At 37.5% G+C, this 12,316-nt stretch overlaps 1 protein-coding gene across 2 annotated transcripts in view; it reads right to left on the reverse strand.

Annotated features, from left to right (window-relative positions):
• The window catches only part of LOC110523135 (LIM/homeobox protein LMX-1.2), a 95,938-nt gene extending 84,151 nt beyond the window's left edge, over positions 1–11,787 (reverse strand). The window contains exons 1-3 of one of the 2 annotated variants that reach the window (XM_036976688.2): positions 11,402–11,610; positions 11,010–11,135; positions 10,322–10,508 (exon numbers count right to left, since the gene is read on the reverse strand). In XM_036976688.2, the coding sequence (XP_036832583.1) occupies positions 10,322–10,508; positions 11,010–11,076 (254 nt within the window). In that variant the 5' untranslated portion in view covers positions 11,077–11,135; positions 11,402–11,610. Of the gene's footprint in view, positions 1–10,321; positions 10,509–11,009 lie in introns of both variants that reach the window. The other variant, XM_036976687.2, reaches the window with a different exon arrangement.
• Positions 11,788–12,316: the final 529 nt, after the last annotated feature.

Genomic DNA, 12,316 nt, shown 5'->3' on the forward strand with positions numbered 1-12,316 from the left:
GCAACGATTTGTCAACAAAATTGTACCTTGCACACTAAAAATAAAATAAAAATGCATGTATCCTGTCAACTGAAAGAAAAGAACGTGAGGATAATCTTGTCACCAACAATGTGGCGTCCAAAACAACTGAGTGGTTTGGTACAGAAGCAGAAAAACAGCTCAATAAAAAAATAAAAATAGAAGAGTGAAAACTATGCGCATTATGGAATGATAGATAATTGCATCACCACACTTGGATGGTAGGACTGAGAAGGATGTGTTGATATGAAACTAGATACTTCCTTACTGAGCACGCCCAAGCTAAAGCTACGCTAAACACACTGCTGAGCCAGAGGCCAGGCAAGCTGAAGCAATATCTTGTCAATATTGTACAAGCTGCTAACTTGGGCTATTTTCTTCTGAATATATACATCTATATATATATATATATATATATATATATATATATATATATATATATATATATATATATATATATATATATATATAAAAATAACATTTTAGTAAACCCTCAACATGTCTTGAGTGGTTGATGCTGAAAAGAGCATTTTGCTAAACTGTGTTTGCTTGCTCTTTTCAGCATCAACCCTCAAGGCATGTTGAGGGTTTACTAAAATGTTATTTTGATAGATAGATAGATAGATAGATAGATAGATAGATAGATAGATAGATATAGACACACACACATACATACACACACATACATACATACATACATACATACATACACACACATAGATATATATATATATATATATACACATATATATACACATACATATACATTAAAAAGATAACTTTTTCTTCAAATCACTCTGTGTAATTCTTTGATTTAACAGCTAAATGCTCTCCACTTGCTCTTTCTGAAATAACCTCTCATAGACTGATGTGCAAATACCTCAGGGCTTTCTGTGTTTGCTAACAATCCAGTACAACTGGCCAAAAAGTACAGGAGACACTCTAATCTCTTCACGTAAAGAGAACATCCCTGAAAATCTCCACACAACCATAGAACCCAACAGTCCCTAAGAAAGGGCATGAATTGGTTGTAGGACCATAGTCAAAAGCCTACCACGCTCAAATACAGTGTATAAATGTATAAATATTGTTTCTCCCCCTGTGGGTGGATAAGACATGAGGGGGGGGGGTCAAGGATAGTGTAGGTTTAAAAACATGCATGCAGGTCAAAAAAATCTTCTTAGTCAGCATTTTAAACCGGGGTCCTGAGCTCTAGTTAATTAAAAAACAACATTTAAAAAAAATAAGGATTCGCTAATGGCCACTGACCAAAAAAAAGTCCCCATCAGCACAACAAAGAACATCATCACCCACGAGGGATGTGTGTGTTCAGGACTGAACGACTGTGTTCGTTTGCTCTTTTCAGCATCAACCACTCAAGACGTGTTGAGGGTTTACTAAAACGGAACGTGCCCTGTCAAATCTGCCTGAATTGAAATGAGTGACGAATATGGCATTTCATTCAGAGAAAACTGCTATAAAAAAAAAAAATCCTCAGAGCTCTTCCTCCTTATTAATTAAGTTTTTATTTTTTTTAATTTACTGTTCTAGAAGGAGGGTTGCTCTGTTGTCTCTGTAAACTGAGAAATATTTTCTGAGCAGAAGTAATATAAACATGGCTAAAAAAGAGTCCTGTGGGTTCGAGCCCTGTCCCAACGGACAAAGCGCCCCTAGAATTCCATCGCCAGGGGAACAATCGTCAGGAGCAGCCACAACCAGGAAATGCAGTGCAGTGCAGTAAGAATTCACACCCCTTGGCTTTTTACACATTTTGTTATGTTACAGCCTGAATTTACAATAGATCAAATGTAGATTTGTTTTCACTGGCCTACACACAATACCCCCAAAGTGGAATTATGTTTTTAGAAAATTGTACTAATTAATTAAAAACTAAAAATCCCAAAATGTCTTGAGTCAATAAGTATTCATCCCCTTTGTCATGGCAAGCCTAAATATGTTTAGGAGTAAACTTTGCTTAACAAGTCAAATATTAAGTTGCATGGACTCACTGTGTGTGCAATCTCTGTACCCCACACATACAATTATTTGTAAGGTCCCTCAGTCAAGCAGTGCATTTCAAAACACAGATTCAACCACAAAGACCAGGAAGGTTTTCCATTGCCTCACAAAGAAGGGCACCTATTGGTAGATAGGTATAAAAAATAAAAATAAAACACACACATTGAATATCCCTTTGAGTTATTAATTACACTTTGGAAGGTGTATCAATACAACCAGTCATTACAAAGATACAGTCGTCCTTCCTAACTCAGTTGCCGGAGAGGAAGGAAACCGCTCAGGGATTTCACCATGAGGCCAATGGTGACTTTAAAACAGTTACAGAGTAACTTATAGTTACTCTAAAATACTAACCTAACTGACAGGGTGACAAGAAGGAAGCCTGTACATAATAAATAATATTTAGAAACATACTTCCTGTTTGCAATAAGGCACTAAAGTAAAACTGCAAAAAATGTGGCAAAGCAATGAACTTTGTATCCTGAACACAAAGCGTTATGTTTGGGGCAAATCCAACATAACACATCACTGATGGGTACCTCTTGATATTTTCAAGGATGGTGGCTGCTTCATGTTATGGGTATGCTTGTCATCGACAAGGGACTAGGGAGTTTCTTTTATGATAAAAAGAAACAGAATAGAGCTAAGCAAAGGCAAAATCCTAGAGGAAAACTTGATTCAGTTTGCTTTCCAATAGACACTGGGAGACAAATGACCCTTTCAGCAGGACAATAAACTAAAACACAAGGCCAAATATACACTGGAGTTGCTTACCAAGATGACATTGAATGTTCCTTAGTGGTCTAGTTACAGTTTTGACTTAAATAGTCTTGAAAATCTATGGCAAGACTAGAGTCTAACAATGATCAACAACCAACTTGACAGAGATTGAAGAATGTATTAAATAATAATGTGCAAATATTGTACAATCCAGGTGTCCAAAGCTCTTAGAGACTTACCCAGAAAGACTCACAGCTGTAATAGCTGCCAAAGGTGATTCTAACATGTGTTTGAGTCAGGGGGTTGAATACTTATCTAATCAAGACATATTAGTGTTTTATTTTTCTTATTTTTTATTTTTTTTACAAATGCTATAGAGTTATCTTCCACTTTGACATTACAGAGTATATTGGGTAGATCATTGACAACAAAAATGACAATCAAATCCATTTTAATCTCACTTTCTAACAACAAGGGGCGTGAATACTTTCTGAAGGCACTGTACTGTACATGGACGTTGGAAATGTTTAGTGGGATACCATCCAACATTTACAAACAATCATGTAATCCATTGAGATGCACTTCAACTATTATTCTCAACGAAGGATCTGCTTTTGTGTTCTGGAAAGATGGTGACCAAAAATACTGATATTGAATGTATTATTAGGATTATTCTGCTTTCTCCCTTTGTTCTGAAAACAAATAAATGACTCTCAAAGTCACACACACACACACACACACACACACACACGGAATTCCTCTCCAAATTTCACGCAAAGCCTGCTGCATAGTCGCCTGGTTGCCAGGGAGACATCCTAAACCCCAATTGGCTGGAGCCCACATGTTAGCCTTGGTGAGGTTTGGAGCAGCTCTGTGTTATTCTATGGTGAAATGACATCACTGTCTACTCTCCCCCAGCACACAGTCCCCAGCACACAGTCTCATCTCATGCTCACGTAAAAAATATTAAAATGTATTGCCATTTTCTCACAAGATACAATCAAATATGTGGAGCTGTGAGGCTAGGTAGGTAGAGCAAGGCATTTCCAACGCCAAAGGCCACGGGTTTGATCGCCGCTGGGGCCACCCATACGTAAAATGTATGCACAAATACAATTGTTTGCCATATATTATTTGTATTATTGTTATATTGAATAAGATGCAGGTATTGTATCAAAGTTTCAATCCATGCAAATAATTATGTTGCCAGGGGTACAACTTCCCAGAAATGTCCCAGAACACATTATCCCCAGAGGTGAAATAATGTTACGAAACACATTTTCAAAAGTAGCCTGTTGACAAACATTATCCAGGTATAAAGTCCAGACACTAAATATATTTCGACACATAGTAGTATTGCAATTAGCCTAGAACTGCCTAGAACTGCCTAGAACTGCCTAGAACTGCCTAGAACTGCTAGAACTGCCTAGAACTGCCTAGAACTGCTAGAACTGCCTAGAACTGCCTAGAACTGCTAGAACTGCCTAGAACTGCCTAGAACTGCCAAGAACTGCTAGAACTGCTAGAACTGCCTAGAACTGCTAGAACTGCTAAAACTGCCTAGAACTGCCTAGAACTGCCTAGAACTGCCTAGAACTGCCTAGAACTGCAACAGCTGCAGAACTAGTTGGAAGAGTAGACTCCGCCTGTCAGTAGAAAGCTGCTCTAGTATTTAGGCAGCTACTAAATGTTCCATTTGACACAACTTGTAAAGAAGCTCAGCATAGTGGCATTAATCAGAAATCATTTGGCGGCTCAAAATGAACACAACAACAACAACAACAACAACAACATAAAACATATGATGTAAAATGTTCAGAAAAAAACCAAAAAAGCCACTTGTGAATTAAAATCATTTACAGAGTGAATGGAGGTGTCAACAAGCCAAAGCAGGAACATAAACTTCCTATTTAAGTTTAATTTTACATCAGGATGATAACATCCCAATTCAGATGTTTTTGATAAATATTTATATTTTACAACAAAAAAATAGTGTTCTCCTAACGTTCACTAAAATGTCGTAAACAACATTTGTAACAACCACCACAGAACGTTCCCCAAACGTTCTCATTAGGTTTCCAGGTAACGTAATAACACAATGTACCAGCAATGTTTTCCCAGCAAACCAAAATAACTTATCTGAAAAGTTCCCAGAACATTCGCTGGGTTGCGGGAAATGTTCTCATAACACAAAAAAAACGGTCCATTCATAGTGAATAATATAGAATGTTTGTGTAAAACGTTCACTTGATGTTGCAAGAACGTTCCTGTAAGACATTTCATTTGTTCTTTAAAGGTTCCCTGAATATTTCCACAACCTAAAGAAACAATCTAGTGGGAACATTGTGGGGGAACTCACAAAATATATGTTCCCAAAACACACACACAAAAAACTGTCCAGTTGTGCAGATGATTCAACAATGTTTCTATTGAGTACAGAAAAAAACTTTCACCTGATGTTACAAGTGTTCCCAAAACACATTTTGTCTGTTCTTTAAAAAGGTTCCCAGAATGTTTGATTAGGTTGTGGTAACATTGTGGGGACATGACAATTGGCATATTTGGAACATGATCAGCTGTGATGGCATTGTTTAAGTTCAGTTGCACAGGACACCTGTATGGTACAGTCTTCACTATCCCATGCGCAACCAGGGGATAGCTGTGGCCTTGTGGGTTTTCAGACAAATATGGTCAATCAGGACACAGAACACAATTTCTGAGTTATTAAAATGTGACCATCCTCTTCATACGCTGTGATTTTGAAATGCAGAAAAAAAGTCAAGAAGTTTTATTATTTAGTTTGAAGGTTCTGAATCTGTTTTAAAAAGCATGAATACAAGCTATTTAAAGGAATCTCTATCCAACTAATATCCCATTTCTTAAGACTTTCAACACATGATGAAGAAAGAAAACTATAAAATAGTGTTATAAAATCACAGCATGTGAAGAGGATGGAAACATTGGAATAACTCAGAAATGGTGTTCTGTGTCCTGATTGGGTCACCCACAAGGCCACATCCTGATTGACCATATTTGGCTGAAAACCCACAAGGCCACAGCTATCCCCTGTTGGCGCAGAGGGTTAATGATCTGACTGCAGAGCTGAAGATTGCAGGTTCAATCCCACATATTCATGTTTCTTTTGAAAAAAAAAATGGAAATGAAAGCTCAGATATACTCTACTAAAAGAAAGGATGGCTTTATTTCATCCAAATGTATAAATACGGTCAGAAATACAGAATTTAGACTCACAAAAAAATAAAACATTGTGTAAAAATTTACTTTTTAAAAAGCAAAAGTGATCCTAGATAAGAACTGATAGTTTTGGATTCCTTGTAAATATGGTCCAGAAGTGTGCAGTATATAAAGAGGTTGGGTGAACAACCCAGTTACCCGTATTTCCCTGAGTGGGGCGGCAGGTAGCCTAGTAGTTAGAGCGTTGGGCCAGTAACCGGAAAGGTATAAATCTGTTGTTCTGCCCCTGAACAAGGCAGTTAACCCACTGTTCCTAGGCCCTCATTGTAAATAATAGTTCTTAACTGACTTGCCTAGTTAAACAAAGGTAAAACAAATTATTATTTTTTTGCTATGTCTAAAGGAAGGATGGAATTCCTGATTGACCATAAAGAAGAAGACTCTGGGAACCTTCTTGCATCCTAAAATAAACATTGTAGAATCATCTGTACAACTGGCCAGTTTTTTTGTGTTTTTTGGAACTTATGTTTTGTGATTTCCCCACAATATCCCCACCCGACTGTTCCCACAACCTAATGAAACATTCTGAGAACCTTTATAGAACATATTAAATGTATCCTGGGAACGTTCTTGTAACATCAGGTGAATATATATTTTTTTACACCCTAAAATAAAACATTGGAGAATTAAGCCGCACAACTGGACAGGTGTGTTTTGGGAACATATCTTTTGTGATGTTCCCCTAATGTTCCCATCAGAATGTTACCACAACCTAATGAAACATTCTGGGAACCTTTAAAAGAACAGGTGAAATGTGTTCTAGGAACATTCTAGGAACATTCTTGGGACATTCTAGGAACATTCTAGGAACATTCTAGGAACATTCTAGGAACATTCTTGGGACATAAGGAAAATGTTTTCTGCAAATATTCTATAATCATCATCAAAACTGGACAGTTGTTGTGTTATGAGAACATTTGCCGAGACCTAACGAATGTTCTTGGAACTTTCACAGAACCAACTTTAGTTTGCTGGGGAGGGATGGAAATATTAGGATTTACAGTAGCCTACAGATAATTACAGTGCACCGTGTGTTGTCTGCTTCCTTCTCTCCAGCGACCTGTCAGGGGCTGCCGGCTTTGCCTTAGGTCTGACTAATGTGTCTTAAATGAGTGCCATAAAAAGTGAGAACGAGAGTGAATGACATCTCTAAGTATCCCATCATTGTGAGTAAACACTATTTTGTAGTTAGGCGAGAGAATTGATAAGTGTATTTCTTGTCCATGTGTTTGAAAGAGGCTGCGAGTACTACGACAAGGCTGTGTGAGCGTTAAAGATGTGTCTTGAAATGGAGAGGTTTAACAAAGGGTTAAACATGTAGAGGCATCCTGCTCACTATTGGACTAGCCCCCAGGAACACAGCTAGCATGCCTGACCAGTGACGGCCACTGCTTTTTTGCTGCTCTAGACTACCACAAAGGAAAATACTGGATAAAACAACATTGAATGCATACTATAATGTTATTACAATCCATCATTCAATTTCTTTTTGTTTCAATACCCACATAAACAAGTCTAAAAAAATATTTAAAAATTACATCAACATGTGGAGAAAAAATATATACTTAAAAGCAACAATTGGCATAACACAAATCTATTCTGATAAATATTTCTAAATTATTGTTATTAGCAATTTGAATGTGTTGGAAGTTAAGTTTAAAATGCTGTAATTATTTATTGTAATGATTACTTTTTTTTTATGTCACCTTTTGGTGACATGTAATCTATTCAAACTACTTCTCAAGAAAATAATCCCAGTAGAAAACTAATGGAAACATTCAAATATAATGTTTTCAATGTGGGCCTATTAGTCTACATTAAATGTGTGAATCACCTTAAATCCTAAATTGAGACTTACAGGGATACAAAATAAAGTCGGTTAACTTTTTGCCAATAATGAGGATTTTGAGTTTGAAGAGAGGCCTTCAAATCATTTCATTATGGTTTGGGCACCAAGCCCAGATATTGACTTTTTAAAAATCTGATTTAGTTTTGACTGATCGTGGGCTAAGCCAATGTTTGCATTACCCCAGAATGAAACTACAAATGTTCACAGCAGCGACACAGGCTGAATGTGGACTCAAGGCACTTATCTTTCAGCTGATCAACAACATCCTCGTAGGAGCAAATGTAGGAACGCAATGACAAAATTCTAGGAGAAAAGCATACCCAAACCTCAAATATGACACTATAAAATGACAGCAGGTCATTAAAAAAAATAAATCACGTGGATTAAAAAAATATAAAAAAATAGTACATCTAAATAAATCTCATGACCTTTTGATTTGCACACTCATATTATTGGCAAGCTTCCCACTAATAGGTTTACAATATCTCCCTCATATACCTCAATGACTTACGTCATCAAAACACTAGCAATAGCTTCTAGTAACGTTAGTACACCACTCTTGACCTGCGGCAAAAAAAAAATATAAAAAAATAAAAACATGCATGCGCCAAAGCCCTTGAATCTGTGCGTTTCTCAGGTGAAGGAATTCCGAGCTGCGGCTATGAAAATTCCCATTGTTCCTACAAACTGCTTGCCATCATGTCGGGGGAAGGCTGCTGAATGGCAGACAGACACAGGCAATGGATGTCGCCCATTGTTCCTTGCCAGACTTCTAGCAGGGAGCGATAATGTCGCAGTGATTGAAGTAGCAATGTTTAAAGCCCTTGGACAAAGAGCCCTTAAAACTTACTGACAGGCATGAAGAGCAACAGTGCAGTGAGCTGAGAACGAGAAACACCCCACCGTCTACACACTGCCCAAACTGTCTGCACACGGCCCCCACATATACTAACTGCTAACCCCACCAGAGGCAGTCCCTCAGAACTACACATGATTTATTCTTGCTAATATCATTATGTATATCTGCTAATGTCATGATTTATATATTCTAACATCACAACTGTGTTTTCCATGGCGATCAAAGTAAAGGCACACACACATTGAACACATTATTAGGTCTTAATTTTTCCTGATTTTGTTTCGTTTTGATAATTTCTACCATTCTGTTACCTCATAACTATTGAGACCATGCAACTAGACCATGTAACATACAACTAAATGTTAAATCCCAATAGTTGGAGACATAGAGACAACCGCGCCAGCACCACAGCACTCCACATAACCTATAAAATGATAAAACTAGGCTATAACTGCACAGATGTTATAGCATGGTAATAGTAAGAGGATATAATTATTATAATATAGTAATAATAGTTATAGCCTAATACTTGTACTTTATTGTCTGTAATCATAAAAGGCGTTGTCAGCTTGATAAAATATTACTGACAATGACAGAAAGTATTATTCCTCGTACTGTGGTTTTTATAAATCATAGAATTCGTTCTGAAAAGTACAAAAGAGAATTACTCAACAGCGAGTATAGAACTGTTCAGTTCTATCCTTGGGACGTCTCTTCCCTAAACCTAACCACTACCCATAACCTAACGATTTTAAAACGTCTACTTCAATGGGGTAGGGACGTTCCAAGGATCCCGAATAGCACGGGCAATATAAAAATGTTATATTGCAGAGATCATCTTCTTTACATTTCTAAAACACACCATTTTAAAAAATATATAATTATGCAGTGATTATAGGTTATTGATCTTATATTATATCATTTCCCCATATAGTTTACCAAGGTTTATAGACAACCCCCACGTCAAAACTGTCTGATTAGATTTAATTTAACTTTCATTTCTACATACACTGTGCAAAATCTTTACCTTAAGATTTTGACTTCAATGACAATACCACAAAACCAAAAAATAGCTATGTGATATTTCCCAGTCACTAAAACCAAATACGAAGACATTTAAAATATATATTTAGAAGGCCTTCAAATAATAACGCATGACTTCAATATGAAACAGAATGTATCGTTAACTGAACACTAAATTAGGTCTGTTTTATTGTTAAAATTACACAGAAATGTGTTTTAAATAATCGTTAACATTATATATATATAACTTCTCTGGCAAATAGGCCTAAACCTAGGTTAGTTTCCAAAGGCTAATTCGAAGAATTATGAAGTAGGTGCATAGGCCCAAACATAGATTTTGACAATTGTGCTATGATAATTTAAAAAAAAACATAGCTACATAGCTATGGAACACAAACATGAGTAAGAGATTGTATAAGATAAAAATCCCCACTATGTATTTGATACAAAATGCGAAGAGAAAGAGTTCCGCCAATGTGGAGCGCGCTAAAGGCAAACGAGTTTGGTGTTATATAGTCCACTCGATTTGTCGACCATGGTCCAATTACCAATGAAAATAGAAAGGTATATGTGCTTACTGTTGGTAGTCAATTTTGCAGTAGAGTTTCCTATCTCTGAAGTAGCAAGTTGTGGTAAGCGGCTGTTGACACACTGCGCACTGCAAACACTCCTCGTGCCACGACGATTCGTTGACCCGCATCAGAAATCGGTCGGATATAGGCCGCTGACATCCCTCGCAGACGGCCTGATGATGGCATTCAGCACCTGGGTGATAAACGAACATTTGAATGTCTGTACCTTTCAGATTCACATACATAATGTCATAATATTGAGTGCACACACGGCAAGGATTTTCTACTCAATTAAAAAGTTGTCATGTATGTTAGGGAGATAAAAACAATATTAGAAGGCGTAGCTTTGTTGCTCAAACTTACTAAAATACTCACAAATATAATGCATAAGCAACAGTTAAACCTGCAACTAGTTAAACCTGCCACTAACATCGATGTCAGGAGAATAGTTAGGTTAAAGTTACTGTTGGGTTTGCATACATAATTTGAATAGGCAATATTAAATCTGAATTTCTATAATGTGTCTTATTTGTAGCTTATTGCTACAGGTGCATGCCAAGTGTTCTGTAAGGCCTTGCCGTCACAGGCTGGCATATGAGACTAAGAGAATGAATCCATTAAATCAAAATATCATATGGTATCTTTACTTTTGAATATTAAGAGATAATATGGTCCCATCCGTCCGTAAACTCACCGATCATAACGCCCAAAGTGGCCGCTCCCGTTCTAAAATGATCTTCGATTTTAATACCGTCCAGCATCTTTGAACAGGCAGAAGAATGATTCCTTGCCGAGAAGCGTCTCTCCAATGATTCGAGACCTGTTGCAATTTCCATAACAATGTATGGTCACAGACAGTGTGGTCTTTTCCACCCCAAACCCCTCCTTGTTGCACACTGAACTTCTTTGCAGAGGCAAAACCAGGGGAAAGAGTAGTTAATAGACACGACTTGGGATTTTTGTACTTTTACTGCGCGGTGATAAATAGCCTATTGGTGTATGTTCAATGAAAAACGTTTCAAGTTACAGACTAAATCGTGACATAGCGAAGGAACACATTTGTCAAGAACGGTTTAAGGTTGTCACCTGCTCAATGTAGAGTGGTTTAGCGTGTCCCTATATCGTGCGGGATGGAAACATATATAATAGCGTCGACGCAAAGCGTTGAGTTTCTGGTGAATTCTCCGACTCCCAAATAACAATATTGCAGAGAAATTGAAGTACTAAGCAAGTGCTGTAAATCCAGAGACGTCGAGTGGAGAGGTTCCTTCCAAAGTGAGCGTTAAAGTTAATGTGCCATGCCGAGTGAACAGTCTCTTGAAGAGGGCGAAGCCGAGATTGAGGCAACTGGAGAGAAGCCCTCCCCTTGCCCTCCCAGTACCACTTTTTCTGCACTATTCTGCTGCTGCGGGATGCTATTGGTGCGCACGGTTTGTGTGTTCAGTGCCATGGAACTGAATCGTTCCGCCTCCAAAGGAGAATCGGAGAACCCTTGAAGTTAAATGGAACACAAGGCTACGTGTCTGTGGTGATTTGAAGCTAAGTATGTAGGCTAAGTATAGGACCAAAACAAACATGCACTTTCAATGCATAATGTATAGCTACGCTTTCAGGGGGAAAAAAAGGTGCTATCTAGAACCTAAAAGGTTTATTCAGCTGTCCCCATAGGAGAACCTTTTGAATAACCATTTTTGTTCAGGTAGAACCCTTTTGGTTCCAAATGGGTTCTTTTTCAAGGTAGAACCCTACCTGGAACCAACAAGGGTTGTCCTATGGGGACAGCCGAACCCTTTCGGAACTCTTTTTTTCTAAGGGTGTAGGCCTACGGGAATTATGAATAAGTTGTGACATTGGCTTTTATTCAACAGATGTTGGTGCTGTGAGGGCATTATCCAACTTTGGCCCATTTGGAAATACTATAGGAATATGGTTAGTCATTTTATTTTTACATTTCGTTTATTATAATTGTTATTATTATTAATTTTATTATTTTTGTCATTA

The sequence above is a fragment of the Oncorhynchus mykiss genome, chromosome 5 (genome assembly GCF_057628025.1).
Source record: "Oncorhynchus mykiss isolate SJ-2025 chromosome 5, ASM5762802v1, whole genome shotgun sequence".
Lineage (NCBI taxonomy): Eukaryota > Metazoa > Chordata > Actinopteri > Salmoniformes > Salmonidae > Oncorhynchus > Oncorhynchus mykiss.